We start from the raw sequence: 22,486 nt of genomic DNA, 5'->3' as shown, positions 1-22,486 counted from the left end.
CAAAAACGCCTCTTATTCGATGTCATCAACAACCAGCTTGATTCACATGTCTCTCTATATCTCCATAGCTCTCTCTGTATATATACAGATATATTATATATAGAAAGCTCCATAGCTCTCTCTGTATATATACAGATATATTATATATAGAAAGATATATATATATCTCATTACCAAATTTTGTATAATTTACATTGATTTATGTGTCTCTCTCTGTGGCTAAATTATTAGTTCCTTGAAGACTTTGCATAAAAGGGGCATTGAATAAATGATTGTTGAATTGAACGGAAATTTCTCCTCCTTCCTCATATTCTAGTTTGGATTAATTTTAAATTCAATCCACTTTGAATCATGATTCTTTTTCTCCATTAACTTTTCTAAGATTTTATTGTTAGTAAGGACGGTGATAAACAATCAAAGCAAATATTTACGCCAGTGTATGCGTTAAGTTTATATGTGCTGAGTTCTTAAACGCATTCTCTCTTTAAACATTTTTCACTACCTAATGAGAGAGACAGTTTCTGTTGAAGAACTAGACAGAGATATTGAGGATGAGGAAGATCATCCAGCTAGTGACTAGGAGAGTTGGGATGAGACCCAAGTCTGACTATCAAGCACACTCTCTAATACCTCCTTGATAAATACACCCTTTAGATCATTTATCTTCTATATCTTTATCTTAGTCATTGCTAAAGATTTTGTGGATCACAATGTCAAGGGAAGAGCTCCCAGAAAGATCCTACACTCCGGCTGAACAGCTTAGGGGACATATTTTATCACATAACCCATGTCTCTCAAACTGCATTCATAATCGGAACAATTTCAGGTACTTTAAAAAAAATACAGATTTCTTGGACCCATCTGTCCAGATTCTGATGTTGATCTTCTATAGGACCCAGGAAGCTATCATCCACAAAACTTCTCAGGAGACGCTGGACATCAACAAGACTGCGAATCACAGTTATTCCATCACCAAGGCTGTCGCTGGGGCTGTGGGAGGCCAAACAGTGAATTTGAGGCCCCCACCTCTGCTTCAATAAGGAAGCTTCATTTTATTTTTATTCAGAGGTAAATCCAGGTTTTATGGGTCCAAAATGATTGCCATTTTGGAGGAAGCCTCTTTAAGACAAACACCACAAAAATATCTAACTTTTGTAAATTTCACTAAAACATACAAACAGGAAAGCACATTGCTAGGGCCCCACCAAGGAGAGATCCATAAAAATATTTTATGGTAGTTTTCCTGTCTATGTCATATACTGACATTCTAAATAAAATTTTACCCAGGGTGAAAACAGTTCCACAGATAAAAAAATAAATAAATAAAAATTTAGAAAATACCAGCCTTGGTGAAATTTCCATCTTGCTCCTAGCAATCTCAAGATAGTTAAGGATCTTCCTGAAATACAGATTCATGGTGTCTATAGCATTCCTTTTGCTCACCACTCCAGAAATACTATCAAGAAAGAAGTGATATCATTTTGGCACTTCTTCTTCTTGGTATATCCATAATATTTCCGAGTATATCCATATTTATAAATTCTCTGCCTAATAAATCAATTTAAATTTTGCCAGGAAATAGACTTAAATTCATTTTCACTGCTCACTAATATAGTTTGCTATTGAATTATTTTATTTTTTTTTTCTTTTGAGGAAGATTAGCCCTGAGCTAACTGCTGCCAATCCTCCTCTTTTTTCTGAGGAAGACTGGCCCTGAGCTAACATCCATGCCCATCTTCCCCTACTTTATATGTGGGACGCGTACCACGGCGTGGCTTTTGCCAAGTGGTGCCCTGTCCGCACCCGGGATTAGAACCGGTGAACCCCAGGCCACCGAGAAGCGGAATGTGTGAACTCAACCGCTGCGCCACCGGGCCGGCCCTGCTATTGAATAATTTTAAAAAATATTTTTGAAGAATTCTTTGTTTGCACACCCTGTCCCCCACCCCATCACCCAGAATAACATTCTTCTCTCTTTCAAAAAAGAAAATAATGTCAGAAGGTATTTGCCTACATTCTCCACTGGCCAGATGAGACATAACTGATGGTATTACTTTCTCCACGCAGGAGTGCAACAGGAAAGACGGATATAGGACGTCCAACTTCTTTAACACATGCCATCGATTACTATAAAAATGTAAATAATGTGGTTTCAGACCCTATAACTCAAAACTCAATTTGAGCAGTAACTCCTCTTAAAGGTAATACATTCGTAAATTCAGTAATGAGAAAAAATGAGACTAGAGCTCTTCCTGACAACCCTGGGTGAAAATGCTCTACCCAGCTATGAACAGCATTGTAGCCTGGGTACTATAGCCCTTTCTCATTCACAGACTCTTTGCACAAACCCCATATATCTTAGCCTCAGTAGCACAGAGGAAATCTTGGTCTGCTTGAAGTAGTAAGACAGTTTTAATAAATCACAGTCTTACAATAATAAACACAGGAAATCTCTGGAAAATTGAACATCCAGTTTTTTTTTTCCACCCAATACCCTGTCTTGGCTGCCACTGCTAAAGTGGTCTGACACCATATTCACAAAACTTCTTAAGTCCAGAAGCCTTTAAAACTATTTTGGTCTGGTGTATAATTTCCTAGACTTCCTTATTTAACATTACCATTGTGTTCTAAGGACCTTTGTACTGCCCCCTATTGCATGGAATGCACATGCTTTTTAAGAGTGACCAAAGCAAGTAGCACATGACCCATAGTCTTTTACTGTGAATGTACACAAGACGTTTCAATCATAATCCGTTAATGTCTACAAATATTCACTTTTAAATTATAAAATAAACTCAATCTACCCAATGGATTTGTGGGTTATAAAGAAGGAGACCAATGTTCCAGACAGAGAAACCAAAGCCATTTTATTCAATAACATTTCCCGGTTTCCTAAGATAAACATACCAACTATGCATTCGCCATTCTTTGTTCAGTTCAACGCCTTTTGTGACCACCCTCTTGGTCTTCCCCTGTCAAAACAATCATGTTCCCAACATCACTCTGAAGTAGGGGCAAGAAGTCTCAAAGCTCCCAGTATAATTTTCTCTCCATTCAACTGTGTTGCCTCTCATATATCATGCCTCTGTGTTTCATAATAACATTGCCCGTGTCGTTATTTCCCATGCATGGAAGCACAAGTGATTTTTAAAATACTGTATCTAATTGCACTCATTTGATCCTAACTGTAAATGGAGTTTCCCTTTTACACCTACACTTCCTTGTGTAAGCCGCCTCTGCTCACAGTGGATAGCTGCACTGATGAGGAGAGAGGAAGCCCGGGTTGTCTGAGGGAGACTCACTCACTGGCAATAAAATACTGGCAATAAGAAAAGCCTATCGCAAAAAGGGTCTTGTTACCGTACAAGAAATGCCATCACTGTAACAGCTTGTGTGATCAATGGCTACAGTGATTCAGCCATCACATGCATCTGGAGGTCTCTGTTTTGGTAAGCAGCACAGAAGGCTGAATTTTAAAAGGTTAGCCAGAGTGACCAATGACAAGCTGCTTAACATATTACAGTTACCAGCTTCTATTTTAGTGTGACTCATTTACATTTATTCACTTGACTTTAAAACCTCTTTGCATGAGTTTTAATTTTTTTAGTGGTTTTATTCCCATTACACATTTAAACTTTACAGTTGGGGCTTATTACATAGATATTATGGTTATTGTTAGTGACTATGCGTTATTCAATTTTTGAATCCAACAAAGAATTCAATGTACTTTTTAATAGAGATACAATAAAAGCAATAAATGGGTACATGAATAAATGGAAATGATCCAAGGCACAGAGAGATGAAAATACTTTGGCAAATCATATGATAAACGAGAGAGTCATGTCTCAGATTTTCTATCGTTCCATCAGAAAATTCATATGTTGTTATATCTAAACCACAGATACAATTATGTTGCCAAAAGCTCAGGAAACCTGCGACCTTGACACACATACTATAAGCTGATCCAATACAAAATGCATTGGTCTTGACTAAGAGTAGTATTACAGTTCGTCAATGGATCCCACATCAGAGCAGGACAAGAAGATCTGGAGTAAGTGGTATTAGTGCTCTGAAGTTATTGGAATGAATTTGCTTCAGCATGCTGATATTTCAAAGAGTACTTAATTATGTATTTTAAAAGGCAAACTTGAATGTGAGTACCTAGAAAAATTAAAACCATAACCTGTGAACTTTTGCAGCTACAAATTTGAAGTTGTCCAAGCCATTCATAAAACAAACAGCATCCTTCAAAGAATGTTCTATATATTAGCAATGAACAAATATCTGAAATTCACGGATGTTAGAAAAAATTCTATTCTCCTAAAAAAAGTATAATTCTAATCAAACGTTAATTCTATAAATTAAATATTCAAGTTAAATGAATTTGGATAAAATTTTAAGTATAATAAGATAAAATTATTTATAAAATATGTTTTCTACTCACAGGTATACTCTAAGTGAAAAAATACACACTACTAGTCCTTTTATTTTATTAAATGTGGAAGAAGTGAAACGTTAGCACATATATGTCTCAATGTCTAAGTTTTGAAATATAAAACTTACCTATTGTTTGATGTGATTTTTGGAAAGCAATATTACTTTTAGCATTCAGATTTATCTCGTTCTTTATGTTTCCTACATATTACTCCTAGAGAGCTTTCCAACAATCTAACCAGGCAATTTTAGATTAGTGTATATGTGGTGTGCGTATGTGTGCCCAAAAATTTTTCTTTAAAAAAATTAACTAGAAAGCACAATTCTTTATAAGCATATTAACAAAAATATGTCTTTTAAAATCATAATCTATTTAAAAATAACTGCTATGATATTTTCATTTTCACAGTTCAGGGACAACGATCATGAATTTGAAAAGAGGTGCCACTTGGACAGACTTAAAACTGAGGAGCAAAGCAGTTCACATGTAATCTCTTACCACTTTAAACTTTAAACCTAGTTTTCACTAATGGTCGTGATTCTCCACGTGAGCGAGTCATACCTGAGGCTCACTGGAAGTCCTTTCGTTCCTTCCAGTCTAGGCCTCAGGACATCCTCGGCTTCCCTTAAAGCGGACCGCACTTAGGAGGCTTGGCAGGAGCCACATCAATGGGATGCGCTTACACTGAAGTAAGACTGGCAATGTCTGTCAACCAACTAATCAGAGTAACGTAGAAAAGCCCATTAAAAAGTTAGACCAATGTCTTTTTGTGCCAAACTGTACCTCTATTCAGCTTTTATGCAACTATATTATGTACAGACCTTTCAACTGTCAACACATACAGATAGTCCCACAGGACCAAATTTTAAGATAATTTTAATCAGATACACAAATGGAATTTTAATATGATCAAAATGGCTTGGAAAGTTTCTTTCTTTCTTTCATGGGAAAACTTAGAGAAAATTTGATAAACAACATAATTGAATAAAAGGTCAGATAACGTCTTATAAATACCCAATTTGTTCAATAATAAGGACAAAAATACCCAATTTGTTCGTCAAAATGTAATTGATCAAATTAAGTAATTAGAAAAGCAGTGCATGCTAAGCGTAATAAATCTTTGAGTATAATTATAGCTTTGGACCTCATGGAAAAAAGTCCAAAAAAATATTGAATTATACCATCAATGTGAAAAGATAAAAAAATCTAACCAGGGGAACTGTTGACATTATTGCTCTTAATTATAAGCTTCGCTTTTGCATTGGACACAGTAGTGAAATGACATCTTACCTAGAGTATAAGTTGCTGTTGAATGCTAAGTAATATGTACAATGTTAACAATACATATTTTTTCCAATTTTATCACAAAGTATAAGCTTAAACAAGTTCAGAAAGAAAAAAATGTAGTGCCCACTATTCTAACCAAATAACCATTTTTATAATTCCATGTTCTTTTCTGAGAGACACAAAATGTGTTTTAAAAATTTGAGAATGTGCTTTAGGCAATTTGCTTGTCCGATGTGAGAATAGTAGCAATGATCTAATTGTACAAAGGAACAACTTTAAAATATTGCCATTCAGGATAATCACTGCTTAAAAACACAGAAAATGATTAAGCAAACCTCCCCCCGCCCCCTCCCTGATCAGAGGAATGCAGGAATTTACACGACCATTATTTGTAAAGTTATAGCAATGCCCACTAATTTAGCAGCAACGTTAATATAGGATATAAACCAGATTCACCGCCATATTGTAGAGAGTTAGTACTCAGAAGGCATGGGATTATTTTCATTTAAAAGAAGAAAATGTTCACTGTAAATTTAGGGAAACATTTTAACACAGCAACTTAAAATAATGCAGGGTGTTTTGTGCTAAGAAAGAGCAACAAAAATCTAATTGCATTTTTCATTTCTTGAGGACATTGACAATTGCTCTGAAAAAAAAAAGGCCTTCCTGCCCTTTATCATTTTGAAAGTAAGCAGGCATTTCCTAAATAATTTCACACATTGAACTGAATCATGTGTACATGACAAATAGATTACAATCGACTCTCTGAAAAAGTGTTAGTCTAGAAGTCAGGACTCTGCTGAGCAGGTCTAGATGTGGAAGGCACAGCTTCACGGGGATCTAGAAACAACATATTCTACAGTGAAGGCAGCGATTCCCGCAGCCGTGTGTGCTCCCTGCTCTCAGAGTGGACGGCAGGGATTTTGGGGTGTGGAGCGAAACTGCAAGCTCTACCTTTTCCCTTCTTCTTCCTGGCTTTTTCTTCTTCCTTCCATCCCCATCTGGCAGGAGGTAAGTCTCCCCTCCTGTGGCCTCCTCTCTAACCTGGGCTACGTGTTGAGAAATCGGTATTTAGGGGGAAGCTGGCTTCACTCCAGGGCAGAAGCGGTGATGAAGGCAAATGCGTTTTACTCTTTTACCAGCTTCCACCTCATTTCTGCCTGAACCAGAGGTGAGGATGAGAAAGACATGGAGGGGGCTGTGGATGCAGTGCCTTCCCCTCATCTCTTAAGTTGTCCAGGGAACACACCTCTCCCTCAAATACCAACCTGAACCCCATGTGAGGCAAAACAACTTCGGAAAGAGAGCGAGCAGGAGTGGGAAGAATTAGCAGCATTGACAGTGCTAAAATATTTAATTTTTTTTTGGAATTTGGGTGTTTCAGAATGCAGAACCTGTTTTTCTATCAACTGTATTTATTCTTTAATTATTAGGAAGAAAAAGCACATAACTAGATTAAGTACTAGACCAGTTTTAGAAACATTAAGTGTCACAGATTATAAAAATGGCTCTAGTGATATTTCTGCCTCCATGTGCTCTTCTGAAACGCATTCCCCAATCAAGAGGTGGCATTTGTCCCCTCCCTTTGAAACCGGATGCCTTTGTAACTATCTCAATGAATAGAGTATGGAAAAGTAATGCTATCAAATGTACTAGGCTTGGTTATTAAAGGCATACCACTTTTGCCTGCCTCTTGGAACGCCCACCTTTGCAGCTCTGAGTCACCTTTAATGTCTAAGGCTGTGAGGAAGCCCAAACTAGCCCAGACAGAGACCACAGGGAGAGGCTCTGAGAACATACGAAAAAAAAAGAGGTGTTTAGCCAGCCCCCAGCTGCCCCAGCCTTCTAGCCCCTGCTGCTCCAGCTCTGACCACCATCTCTGAGAAACCTCTAGCCAGAGGTGCCCAACGGAGCCATTCATGAAATCTTGATCCCAGAAACTATAAGCAAAAACAAAGGTTGCTATTGTTTAAAACCACAAAATTTTGGAATTATTTGTTATGCAGATAATCAAAAGAACCAGTATTAATTCTACCAGCTTTCAGGGATATGTGGCAATTGCACATACTTAAATTCACATATGCACACACATTTGCACAAACACACAGCTTGAATATTTGCCACAAGCTACATAGTCAATGAAAAAACATCAGACTTATTGAAGCAATCTAAAGAGACTATGGTTCATGCCATTAAATGCTGGGAACAAAATGAGTTAGAAAATATTGTATGCTTGCTTTCTATTTTCTCGAAGAGCTAACATTTTACCTATGTGGATATAGCTCTCATAGCACAATTTTATCCCTATTTAACTTTCAATAACCATCCTAGGTCATTTACTAAAGAACTTAGTATCTTTATTTCCTCTCTGAGACCAAATATTAAACACAAAGCAGCAATTATTATTTGTCATGTAAGAAATTCAACATGCTCAAATAAGTTGAAAAATGAAACAAGCCTGGTAGACTTAGAAACTACTGCTAAAGAAAATATACTCTTAAACCTCTTTAATGCAAACCTTTTCACAAGCGAGCAGCTCTCCTGTGTGTTCCTGGCCTACCAATTCAGGAAAAAAGACAAGGAAATGGAAACTTCACCAATGACTAGTCTGGGTGAGTTCAACTGGCTGGTTTCTAACGCTGACAGTGATAATTAAACAGATCCACCTCTATCAGAGAAATAACATGTGGAAAGTGTAAGAATACCGAGGAGGATGGCAACTGAGAGTTAGTCCATCTTAGTGTGTAGAAAAGAGTGTACTAAGCCGAGAATTGAGCATTCCAAGTCAGCCTCCTTTGAAGGGAGTTTAGATTAAATCTTGCTCTCCTCCCCACCTATCTGAGTAAAAGGACTCCTGTAACTCCATGATATGGGCACTGTGGTCTTGGTAAATCTCACCAGGATCCTCTTTGGGGAGATGGCAGAGGCCAACTCATCTAGAGTGTAATAATGGATGAGACTCCTCCTGGAACACTTCCCAGATGATACAATTATCCTGCCAGTTAACTGTGCCTCATAAGCAAGAGAATTTGAGGGTTCTGTGGATTTGTACATGATCTCTCTCTTTCTCTCTCTCTCACACACACACACACACGCACACACAACCAATGACTCTGCTAAATTACCCCCTTCTTTGCCTCTTCCGCACACACTGATCCCCCTCAAAAAGAGCAGAGCTAGGAAGACAAGCCAGGAAGGGGCTCAGCAGCAAAAGCTACAGCCTCCTACAACTCATCAACATTAATCTAAATCTTAAACTTCAACCTAGCAACTGTGTTTTCATTACCAATAAAGAACTAATTGTATCACACACTAAAAGGAGGGTAGGGAAAAGTTTACACGTTCCTCCTTGCTTACATTGTACTTAAGCCTCATTTCTAAGTGTGAGACTGGCTTGTAAATAATCCTCACCGTCTTTTATGTATATTTCTTTCTACTTTTATAGAGAAAGTCTATTTCTAGCCCTCGCAGACATGTCAAGACTTGTGACCCACCCATTCCAACAGTTACAAATTAATTTAAACAGGGAGTAAATATTTATAATTGAGACTTTGGATATGACATATATAAACATACACTGTCGTATATGTTTAATGTATTATTTCTAAATAAATGATGTTCACTTTAATCACTCATGTGAATGAAAATGTTTAAAACCAAATGGTTAAATGAAAGATGAATGTAAAATTCTAGTTCACTTTTTTAAATTATTGTATTTATAATGATTTAAATAGCTTCCTATGAAGAGGCCACATTCCAAAGTTGCAGTAAACGTCTCTGTTTTTATAAATACGTTTTCTTTCTGCTGTCATTGTTGTTTGTTCCATTGAAGTGAGAGGCTAGCTGGACTCATTTCAAATGTCCTTATATTATATGTCACTCTAAGGAAAATGTTTTCCAGATAAGTTGTAAAGAACGTTTTTTTTTAATGGCAGGTATTTTATTATCTCTGGCCATTTATATTATAGGTGTGGGATCCTGTTTTATATGGCACCCTGCTACCGTGGAACTTTTCTGTTAGCTGCTTTAGTTGGAAAGCTGCTGCCAAATAAAACAGTAGGAGGAAAACTGTAAAAAAAGCTTTAAAATGCTAAAAAAAGAAATAAGCGAACAAGCAGCCATCTAAACATAAACTAGAGGACTATTCCCACGACCTATGTTTGAGGGAAAGAAAGAGAAGAAGCGGCAGAGAATTAACAGAATTCCAATTTCGAGCCACACTCATAGTCTTCAGAAGAAGTAGAAATTACTCCAGACAATGACATGTAAGCTGTTGCGCTAACATTGTTCTGTCACAAATCTCAGAAATTATTTTAGGTTCGATGAGTCTGATGTCTTAAGATTCTCTTCCAAAATGAGAGAGAATGAGATAAAATTCCAAAAGAGAAATTAACATCATGAATTAGTTCTGCTGACTTAAGGCCTTTTTTGTTAGCATAAAAACAATGAAATCAGCAGTGACATGATGAGAGAACTTGCAACTATAACAATAAAAAACGCTCTGCTGAGGCAAGCTCAGGGAATTCTTAAACGCAAACACAACTATGGAAAATCAACTTGAAAAATGGAATATTTTCAATAACACCCTTTCACAAACACTTGCTATATTATATAGTCAGTGACCAGTATAACTTTGGAATATGAATCTCATACTATCTTTGATTCAGGCACCCTGCTCTTTTACAGATATGTGATTTATTCAAAACACTTCTGTTTTTTTGGATTGGAATGCATGTAACTGGAAGAGTACTAAAAGTGAAATATGTAACATATTCTTTGGTATTTGAATGATTAGTATCTTTCATTATTCAGATTTGGCCCAAACAAATATGTAAACTAAACATCTACTTTAATCTTTACAAGAAAGCCTGTTTATCAAAGAGAAGGCAGTTAGCATGTATGGAACCCAGGATAAGGCAGTCAGTCCCTCTGTGAGTCAGGCATTCACTTGAATAACACTGCTGAGCACTGTCAGGAGCCAGGTGCTCTGGATTCTGGGCATTCACACACAGGGACCCATTCACAGGCCTTAGTGCCCCAACTCTCCCATACTGCAGGTGCCATTGCTGGGACTGCCAAGGTTCAAAGAGGTTACGTCACTTACTCAAGCTCAAGGCAGAATGTAGACAGGAACGCAGTACCAGAGGTCCTTCTACCTCCTCACAGCTGTCCTCTGGAGCTACGTGGGGAATTCCATCATTTATTCCATAATACCTTGAGCCTAGGAAGAGTTCATGAATCTCAATAGGTTAAGTCCTGAATTCACCTCAGGACCAAGCCCAGAATAAATCAGATTATTTTATGGTCCCTTCACATGTATCTACTTAATGTGAGGCCAGAGGGCATTTTCCTATTACTACTCACAGAGGGACTGCCTTCCCTTTTGTTTTGTCCATCTTTTCTCTGAACTAGCTGTTCAACAAGAAGCATGGCCCTCTAGAAAGAGGTCTGGCCTCGTCCTTCTAAATGTCACGAGGTATGTCCTAGATCAGTCTGAAGAATAATGTATCAATCAATTTCCAGTACTGTATGATAACAGAATATGACCAGAAGCATCGTAATAGTAAAGAAGAATATTTTGCAGGCAGCTTTATAAAACTATTGGGAAATAAAAGTATGTTGAAGAGGACTAGTAAAATATAATGCTTGAAATATATCTTTGGATGGTCATCAATTAATATTACCACGACCTGTCCTCTTTCTTAATACTCACTCTCAAGTTATGCCAGCCTATCCAGTGTCTCTCCAACAATAATCAAACATCTGAAAGGAGCACTGACTGAATCAAACACAGAGGCAAGTTCATGAAGACTTAAAGATGATCAAAGGGTCTCACATTCCCTTAAAATCAATGACAGGTAGTAAAATAATCGCTAGCATTTTACAAAGCGACAATATCAAGGAAATACATCTAGTCTCATCAAGCTATGTGCGTCTTCCTAAGAAAAATATTTGTGGCCTTCATCACACAGGACCAAATAAGTGAACAAAAGCAAGTCACTTGTCCATACCAAAGAATTGAAAGTAATACGTTATTACTTTTTCAGGCTGACTGATTCATTGTTCATTTCACAACGATTTATTGGGCACCTACTTACTAGGCACCAAGCACTAGGGATACAGTGACGAACAAGAGAGACATGGTCACTACCTCCTTAAGGCGTACAGTCTAGGAAGCAGATAAGTAGAAGACATTCTCAAAAATATATTATTATAAACAATGACAACTGGGATGAAAAAATTACAGTTTGTTTTGAAGATGAATAAAAGTAACCCTGATATTTAAATACTGATTCTGTGAAAAGTGACATATTACTAAAACTATTAATCCTATTGTAGTTTCTGTTGCTTCCCTTGCCTTGTAACTTAAAAAGCTTTTAAGCTTTTTTTTTTACTTCTTTTTACACCATCTGGTTATAATGTCAGAGCAATGCAGAAAATGAGACGTACACAAGCAGATACAGATAAAGTGCTACATAGATGGAGACACAGGACATGTAAACAGGGAACAAGAAGCAATTTGGTTGGGCAGGGCTTCAGCAAAATGAAGTGGGGAAATAGAGTTCAGGCTGGAAAGGAAAGGAGGGACCAGGTATAGAGGGCCTCAATTATCGGGCCAAAGTTTCCAGACTTTTTCAGTGGAGAGAAGGAAACCTCTAAAGAATATAGAACATGAGTTTATAAAGGCTGCTATTTCTGGGAGATTACTTTAGGAGCAATGGGCAAAATACATAAGGAAAGGGAGAAACAGTGCTCATGAATATCATTTAAGGGACTATCACAAGAATTAGTCAATAAGAGTGTGGGTTACCACTGTATCAATGGGATTGAAAAGAAGAGGCAGGTAGGCTATATTGAGGAAGAAGAATTTTTCATGAGTCTGTAACCGACTAGATATAGAAGAGAGCCTACTGAGCATTCAAGTCCATGATTCCACAGGGAACAGTTAAGCTATTAGCATAAAGTAGGACGGACAACAATGAGTTTGATTTTGAACCCACTGAGTTTGAGGTGTTGGTGGCACATCCAGCTGAAGCTTATCAGAGAGGGCAGGGCTAGAAACATAGATCTGTCACCCTCTTAGAAGTGACTGTTGATGTTGGAAGGATAGGCAAAGAGAGCATAGGCAGAGGAAATCACTGATGGCAGAATCTTAGGAGAACCTTAAACTTAGTGGTGGTGAAAAGACGCTGGGGATGGGCCTTACCCTCTGTTCATTACATTGAATCGTATACTCACCTATGTTTAGGACAGAGACTCAAAAAACTTTTTAGGACTTAACTGATATATTTCATCAAAAGAGTTCCTCTTTAATCACATCTCAGTGTACGGGCTAATATTTTGTAAAAACACAGCGAATTAGTCATTCTATCAGGTTAACAACACAATGTATATCAACATTGTTTACTAAATCTTGGTAAAGTTGAATTAAGTGTCCAGCTAAGGAATTAGGGATTTACATACCTGTGGAACCCATCGGGAAGACACAAAGCTGGTCACTTCTATTACAGACAAGCCAGTTTGGGAAAGTTGATTGATAAATTCAATTTTTATATCTGTAGGAACTATAACCTATGAAAACATTAAATATTATAAGTAAATCTGTATAGAGCCTATTGAAACATAAATAGAAAATTACTTAATAACTTAAAGCAAATCCTATTTTAGATTCATACATTCAAGTAGCCATTGAGAACAAACATAATCATGTCATATATGAAATCCATGTTTAGAATCTTAATAAATATTAATATTTAGATTTACCATTTGAAATAAACTGTGTAAAACTAATATCAAACTACCTTTTCATTCTGCAATCCATCCCTTGGTCCAACTTCTACTATTTTAACATACTCAGGGAGTCCAGAAAACTGAGATGATTCCTGAAATGGAAAGTATAAGGCAAGAAAAACAGACAACTGTTAGATCATCAAACATGCTTATGTGAAAAGTCAAACAGTTACACTTTGTTAAATCAAGTAAGAAATCAACACAATGATATAATCCAAATACCAAGTTTATATTATTGGCAGTCTGAGCTCTTCTTTTTCTTATAACTCAGTGATACTCAGTCTAGTTGTGATTAAAATTCAAAAGATTAATTTCTGAAACATAACTGTGGAAAAGACACCTTACTCAAGATCTAAAGAGCAAATCTACTGAGTAATTCTACATGTGATGATAAACTGACCATGGTTAGAGTTCATTCAAAAATTAGATCTTTGTATCAACAAGATTCTACCAAGTACAGTCATACAGATGCCACACTCCATAGCCTGAACTTGAGGAGCATGGATTTGATTTTCCGGCCTGTGCCCAGAAAGCTGAGGCTAGAGAAGAAGGTGTGCTGTTTCTTTCTTTTCTATGTCACACAGCACAACCAGCCCCTAACACAGCTTCCTGAAGGACAGACTTTCCAGTAAGACCTAACCCTAGCCCAGCTCTAGCCCAGTGGAACACTCTGTTCTATTTTTCGCCCAAATATGAAATGACAGAGGGTCTGGACTCTGGAACCCCTGTCCCTAAACTAAGAACTATGAATACACCATAGTTACAAGAACACTAGTTTAAAACAGGAAAAATAGGAAAAGCCTTTCTCAACTTCACATTTGTGTTGTCTCACTCTGTCCTTGAAACAATCACTGGCCTATACTGGTGAAGTGGCTGTTTTGGATACAGGACCCAGTTTGTTTCTATGACACAGAAAAATGCTCACTTGCCCTTTTTCGGTCCATAGTGTTATCTGGTTTTATTAGCATTCTACGCTAACTCACTCAGCAAAGGAATCCAGATGGTCCCTGTTACAAGGTTTACATACTACCCTCCACAGTTTCCATGAAATCAGGCAATTCAATATGCAAAAATTAACCAAGAAGGAAAAGAATTCTCATTTCTGCATCTTCTGAGCAGATTGTGATGCAGGCATTTGGGAGGGTGGGGGTGAGAGAGGAAGATGAGGTCCCTTATCTTTAGGCTCAGTTTGGGATGGTAATCATGAAATTGTGCCGCATTTACAGAGTGCCCATAATGTCACCCAGGCAATAAGGGACAGGGATGGCATGGGAAGGTGGAGTAAACAAGAGAGGCTCACGCCTCTTTCTTATTACCTCCAGTCCTAAGACTGCAGAAATGAACAGGCACAACGAAAACAAAACCAGGCAATCTTAAGGCATGTGGCCTCCTTATTGCTGATTATTTCCTGAAACTGCGTTTTCAACAGCAATTAGCTTGGAGCATTCACGGATGAACAATACTTTTTTATTAAACAGCAAAGTTTAACCAAAAAAAAAAAAAAAGGAACATAGGGTTTTTTAAAGTGATAACAAAATGCTACGTACAATTAAAGAGCTTAGGACCTTCCTTTGCATCACTGTTGTAGTAGCAGAATTAAAAAACAATCTGAAGAAATTAAAGTATAAACCACTACCAATCTCAGCCATTTCAGTCAAAGCAGAATACGTGCTCACTTGATATTACTTTGGATTTCTTCTTGAATCTAATGCTACTATTTTGTCTTTCTAGGCATGGGTATGAGTTCCCTCTGCCTGAATACCTGAGAAATCAGAAGAAAGTTAAAATGTGTTGGGTAAGGTCAAAGAGTAACAGGAAGGAGGGAGGGAAAGAGAGAAAGAAAGAAAAAAATAACGTCAATTAACACATACTTATGGAATATGCACGATGTGAGAGCCCTCTCTTGGTGATCTTTAATCTCTTTCTGGGCATTACTACCTCTGTATTGACTTTTCTAAGGAGCTTCTGCTATACAAAAACAAGGCCTACTGGGAAAATCTCCTTAAATGTTGAACAAGCACATAGAATTCAATAATTCAAAATAGATCTCATTATTTCCCCACCTCATGCCTCTGCTCAGATATTCCCCCATCAGATGCTACTCTTCACCTTCTCTCTTACCACTTATATCTAATTAGTCCATTTATTACCTGTTCTATTTCAGCATACACCCAGCACAAAGCTTGACACTTAGACTGTGCTCAATAATTATCTGTTAATTATACTAGCGAATCTCTCCTGTCACTGGCCTCATTAAAATTGTCATTTTTTTCTCATCCAGTCTATTTCTATGGCTCCCTAAATATTCTCCCTAATCTTGCTTTTCCATTTTTAAAATTCTTCAGCATCTATCAGTCACCTTCAGAGAGATCTATCAGCCTATGGTAAAAGACGATTCACGACTAGCCTCTCATCTTCTACCACACTCTACTTCATGCATCCTCTGGTTTCAGCCACACTAAAATCACATCTTCCTCACTTTCAGGTCTGTATACATGAAGTTTCTGTCAGCTGGAAAGAGCTTCCATCTGTGGGAAAGACTTTCCATCAAATCCATTTCTCTTCCTCATGGACACAGGACTAGACCGCATTTCGCCCCCACCTAAGAGCTATCTTTGAACAAGTTCCAGTCAATGGAATGTAAAAGTGAATGATATGCACTACTTTTAGGCTTGGTCCATGAAAACATCCCATGTGCATTTCTCCATGCTCTTTCCCCTTCAGCCAGCTTGATGCAGATGCACATGGCAAACTTAGAAGCTGATAAACGCAAAGAAAATTGAAGGAGCCTACCTCCTTGAATCACTGCTTGAATAAGAATTCCATGCCAAGAAGCACCTATCACTTTGTACCTTATCTGGACAAAAATAAATGTCAACTCTTTTAGACAATTGAGATTAGAGGTGTATCTTTTATAGCTACTAATTGTGAAGAATGTTGAAGGGTCGTAAATCTTACCCTACTTGTGAGCTAAGAAGTAAGCCTGCCATGGACGCTGGTGGAAGGCACAAGACTCCTGGGTCAGAGAAGAAAAACAGCTTATCACTCACAGCAATAGCAATAGCTAGAAGATCAGGATCTGTGCTGGGTTCTCGAGCCCCAATTCCCCAACTGAAGCAAAGAGAACCATGTGACGCTTGCACAGGCAATGTGTTGCATTACAGGAAAGGAACCCTAAGCACAGAGAATCCGACTCTTGGTAATGGGCAGCAAGCATATCTTCCCTCGGCAATGGAGGTAGACATTATGTTTATTATGCTGGACCATGAGCATGCCTGTCTTTTGCTTCAAAGGAAGACACTATCTCTCTCATCTGCAGCTTTAAGTACACTTCGCCTTTGCTACAGAAGGAGGCATTATTTCTATCATGCAAAGCCGTCTCCCATATAGAAGGTCTTGAAAAGATAGTCAGGAACTCAGGAACAAAGGCAATTGTGACTCTGCTTGCAAGACATACAGAAATTCAAGATACCAGTGGAAAATTCTTTCCCAATAATATCCTCTCTTTATTTTTATGTCATCTTGGTTTATGGCAAACTTTTCCAATTAGTTAAGCTACTCTGTTGGCCTCTCTGATTAATGTGTCGAACAGATGCTGAGACCAAATTTGTTCAACCTATGTCATAAAACATTTAATTAAGGCTACGTTCAACAGCATTCCCAATAGCAGGAGAAAGCCAACCTGCAGTATTGACTTCAGCCATGCCCCCTCCTCCCAGGGGTCCTGGACCCAACCAGCTGAACAAATCCTATGCAGTAGTGGCCTCTGCATCAGAAACCAAGAGTTATTTACTTTGTGCCTATTTTATAATGGTGGATGTTGCCATGTTTACTACTACGATGGATCAGGCAGCAATGGTGGCTGGCCATGCAGGTGATGGAGACCTGATCAGCAGCTTGATTGCGGTGGGCCTCATGAGAGCATGGGCCTCGAATGATTCAATCAGCAGAGTGACTTGTTGCCACAATCCAGAGCTCCCCAAAAATGTGTCTTTAATCTTTCGGTCTGTAGTTTTCCAAATGGCAGGTAAATAAGCTAGACCACTGACCACAACCCAAGAGTCAGTAAAAATACAGGAATGGCCATGCATTCTACTGAGTGAGGAGAGCAATCACATTCATTTTCAGTTCTGCACAGCTGTTATGGAGGTTACACAACTGCAGCAGCCCAGTGGACATGAGGTCTCAGCTTAGCCAAAACAGCATCCAACCAGCCCCAGGTGTTAAGAAAAGAACAGAGGGGCCCCACTGAGCCAGGAGCTCTGTTTTAGCCAGTGGAGTGGGCAGCATACGGTAACTGCTACTTTTTTTGTGTAAAGCTGAGATTGCACTGGGAATAGGCTAACCGCTTTCCTGAATATACCATTTCCATTTGATTAGTGAAGCCTGTTGAGACTGTCCTACCTTGTTAGTCATTGAGTCTAAGTTGACTCCCCAAATGGAAATAGGCCGGAGAGTCACAAGGCCTCCATGACTCAGGTATCCAGTTTCAACAAGAGCTCAATAGCAAGCGAATAGCTGATTTTTAAAAGATACCTGGTAGCTGTGTCAGGGAAGTGAGGGCTCCAAAACCCCAAGCAGCACCTCCAGGTAGAGGCTGCCTGACTTTATCAGAAGCTCTCATTCGCAAAGTCACTTTGAGACTTGTAGCTCAACGAAGTCAGAAGGATTTGGGGACCCCCAAATGTACGTTCACATCACTACACGCAGCTCTTCCTAACTGAAATGTTCCCCTCTGGCACTTATGGGACAGAAAATTATAATCACATCGTATGTCAACTTTCACCACACATTCAGATGTGGAAGCAACAACAGTCCATTGAATTGGGCCCAAAGCCCCACCCCAAGGTTACTTTGGCTCTCCTTTCCCACTGCAAACCCTGCCCGAACCCCATCAATTCAATCAGGACTCCCACTCTTGTGGGACTGAGCAGGCTGGTGACTTTGATGCCTTTATCTGACAGAGTCATAAAAGTTTGAGTCCCTGGTCTCCCCAAAATTCCCCAGCATTTTCAGATGGATGATCTTCAGGCACCGATAACCATCTTTATCATTAAAGTAGCAGAAGGAGGAAGGTTGGGAATAATCAGGGGACGCAGAGGGAGAGATCAGCTCCACATCAGTAAGCAAAGCACATTTACCTTCAATTTAAAGTAGCATAGCAGCTGCTCAGTGGCTCAACCAAATGAACTTGCAGTGTTTTGGCCCCATATAAAGCCCTACACTGGATATCAAAATCATCATTACTAACACCATTTACTTTAACCTTGGGAACCCCTGGACTTAACATCCATCGCTCCAATGGTTTCCAGTATGATGACATGGTTTGTTCCCTCTGACTGAAATGCGCTTGACTTGCATGTGCTCCATTATCAAGATAATACCTTCTAAGTCCTCATCCAGTTACAATATAATGGCTAAGGGAGTTTTGCAAGGTGGCACGGCTGACTATAAAATTTATCCTGAATACTTTGGGTCCTTTCTTATGCTCCGGTGGTTGCCTTTCAGCATTATAAACACAATCTGGGGCAATAGGACCACACACACTAGTCAATTACCCATCTACACTTCCTCACAGGAGTTTGTCTATCCCAGTGAAATCTCCTGAAGAAGGCTAGAGTTCCTGTATACAGCCAAGACTCACAGCAGAGAACCTCAGAGACCTTCTGCTGTCATCTCCAATCGTATCTAAGTTTGGCAAGATAGACTGCAGCATGGGCTAAGCTGTAGGAAGTTCTAGTTATTGCTAGTCCTCCTTAACAATCATTATATACCCCACTCACTCATCTCCCAACTGAACCAGTCAAAGTCCTTATGATTCACCAGCTTTCTTCTCATAAAGTTGGCCAAATTTCTTCCTTCTACACTCATAGTAACTCTTTACGGAAAGAGAGAAGAGAACCTTCAGCCCACACAGGAGTCAGCTTAGTGCTAGTTGTTACAGAGGGTGGAACTGAGGCTGACCGCCACATTGCCCCGCCCCTAGGAAAGTTAGCACAACCAGGGCACCATTCAGCCTTTGAACCTACTTCCTGGAAACCAGACTGCAACCATCTTCCCAACTCCTCATTATTCACAGGCAATAACGTAGAGGAACATATATTGCTCAATTAAATATAAAATCTGGTCAACAAGTTTGTTACCAATTCCCATTGTCTTCCCTCTAATCTCTTTAATCCACCTGAAGAGCCCTCATTCTTCCTCATTCAGAAAGTCATGTCTCCCTCAGCATCCCATCCTCATCAACAAAACTGTCAAAACCTGTAAGGGTTGAGATTTTTTATGGTGCATGCTAGCTCATAAGGAACCCCACCACAGTTTTATGGCTGCTGGCAGAAGATATGAGACTCTTGAATCAAAGATAAAGGCTTTATTGTCCACATTAATAGCAGTAGTCAGAGCATCAACCCTTTCTTGCACTGGTCCCCTGAGCATGACAGGAGCTGTGTTTGGGGAATCTGAATATTTCATAAAGGTCAGATAGCATGCCTGCCCTTTGCTCCAGGAGACACTATCTCTATCTCCCAAGGCTCTTTACCAGAGAAATACCTCAAAAAAATATTTCCAAGAAAGGTAATTAGTGCCTTGATAGTAAGACCTGCAGACACCTGAGGGATCCATGAAGAACTGTTTCTCAACATTGTTATTACTTCAATTAATACTCAATTATTGTCCTCAGTCAAAACTCTTATTCATTTCCAAGATTCAATTTGTCATCTACTCAAGAAAGACTTTTCTGACCTCTCCAGATAGAATTAAGTAATTTCATTTCTATGATTCCATAATACTTTGTGGAGACCTCTGTTAAAATATATCTATAATTACTTCTTTGTCTGCCTGTTTCCCATTTTTTATTAGGAACCTTCAGAGTCATCAGAATGGACACACACTAAGCACGTGGTCACTATTAAATGAATGAATGAATGGAAGAATTAATGAATGAATTCACATCTAAAATTTAGAAAAGTAAGGTTGACCTTTTATTTATCTAACACATATTAGCCAGCACTATTACAGTTATTGGATATATAGAAATGAACCAACCAATCAGAAACCTCTGCCCATCACAAGCTGACATTTTTGTGGCACAGGGATCTGCATGCTACCTTCTGGGAGTGGGGACATGGCACTTTTCTTACATACTGAATATATGAAAGTCAATGAATGACTTGGGAGTTCCAAGAAATTGAATTAAAAACATAGTCTGCAGAAGTTAGCAACATAGTCTTTAAGCAGCTCTATAGTCTAAATTTATTTTTATAGCATTAAAGTCCCTATGTTACTGAGCGCAGTGTATCCTGTTTAATGTGGAGAAGTGTATGATACCAGTGAAAAACAAAAGACGTATTATCCAGAATGAGGGTTTCAAAAAACCATGTCGTATGGCTGAGCATATGCCCACATTTGGCATCAGATTTCTAATGGTTCACTTTCATAGAGCAACAACAAAAGCAATACTATCTTGCATTTATATGTTGCTTTATTATTCCAAAGCACTTTTCTATCGACATTTCATCTGTGAAGCTACTCTGTGAGGTAGGCAGAACAGAAAGACTTTCTAAGGTTACCCAACCAGGTTCCCTGGCTCTTATTCTAGTTTTCTTTAGGATGAGATTAAATACATCACCGACCACTGAGCCTAGGTTGAAAAAGTAATAAAGACCCATTCTTTTATGCAGAATATAAGTGGGCTGCTTTATTCACATTTTGAAATCTTACATAAAATTAAATGGAAGGCATGTTTTAATGGGGATTTCTCTGAAACCTTCAGGGGTTGTGTGTGTGTGTGTGTGTGGATGCACTTTATATATATACATATATATACATTTAATTTTTCTCCCCATAGGAAAATGACACCATCCACAGTAGAAATTTCTAGCCAGATTTGTATATGTTCCACTCACTTCATTTCTTGCAGAGTAATTTTATGCGTAAATAAAGTCTTTATAAATTTGACATATCCTGTTTCCTAGTCAGTGCTCCCATGGAGAACCGCCACAGTGACCAAACTCAATGTTCCCACAGCACAGATGAACAGTCTGAATCAGGAAATTGTATCATTTTCTTTTGAAATTAAGTCGGACTTTTGAAGGAGGCATAAGACGTCCACTTTTCCAAAGAATCTAATTTTGTCATCTCATCTGAAATATGCACATGGTGCATTTTGTGGTAATGTTAAACTCTTCACACTTGCTCTTTGTTATTTCTTAGATATTAATTTCTCTTTTAACCAAACATAGTCAGAAACACACACAGCATTATCACGGATGGAGTAGATAGCCAGAGTAACCTTGGTCCTCTGGAGCAATCTAAGGACCTTTCTCTCTCTGGGTGCCTTTCTAGGATGAAGGACTGAATCCGCGAAGCTGACATTTGAAACCCTTCTTTCAGAATATCCCTGTCCCAAGGTTGTTTCAAAGCCAATCTCTGGCAGTTTAAGAAGAATTTATTTGTAACCAAGTAAAACTAAGTTTGTAATGTGCTATTAACCACCTCAAACTCCGAGAATAATATATTTTAATTTACTAAATCTAAACGTAAAGGAAGGTATCCACTTACCTTTTAGTAATTTTTGGACAGCCAGGAGGAAAAGTGGAGCATGTACAGTACTTTGTTCCCAACGGCATTCAGTCGGTGTAACAAAGGTTAAAAACAAGCTCTAAAAATGTAACACTCATCTGCATGTATGATACGAATATTTGTTCTCGGCACTCGATGGAAAATTAGTGCTGAGTGTCAGTGTAGATATTCAACATGATTAAATATGAATTCCATCTGGAAATGCGTAAATTTTATAAATGCTTAGATAAATCAAGAGTAGTTACAAAAAAAGAATTAAAAATATTATATAAGGGGTATGTGCCATATACGGCAGATTGAAATGTAGTAGAATGATGGACAATATAAGATCATCTAAAATTACTTATTAAAAGCTAAAGAATGAGGCTCTTAACATCTGCATCATGTAAGCCC

The 22,486-nt window shown here is 38.4% G+C and overlaps 1 protein-coding gene across 9 annotated transcripts in view; it reads right to left on the bottom strand.

The window, feature by feature from the left end:
• HMGCLL1 (3-hydroxy-3-methylglutaryl-CoA lyase like 1) overlaps positions 1 to 22,486 on the bottom strand; it is a 173,774-nt gene that overhangs the window by 120,194 nt on the left and 31,094 nt on the right. For all 9 annotated transcript variants that reach the window (XM_070514693.1, XM_070514691.1, XM_014851757.3 and 6 more), the window contains exons 2-3: positions 13,525 to 13,605; positions 13,187 to 13,294 (exon numbers count right to left, since the gene is read on the bottom strand). In XM_070514693.1, the coding sequence (XP_070370794.1) occupies positions 13,187 to 13,294; positions 13,525 to 13,605 (189 nt within the window). The remainder of the gene's footprint in view (positions 1 to 13,186; positions 13,295 to 13,524; positions 13,606 to 22,486) is intronic.

The sequence above is a fragment of the Equus asinus genome, chromosome 8 (genome assembly GCF_041296235.1).
Source record: "Equus asinus isolate D_3611 breed Donkey chromosome 8, EquAss-T2T_v2, whole genome shotgun sequence".
Taxonomy (NCBI): Eukaryota; Metazoa; Chordata; class Mammalia; order Perissodactyla; family Equidae; genus Equus; species Equus asinus.
Note: the sequence above shows the minus strand (reverse complement) of the source record. Positions and strands in the feature narration are given on the sequence as shown.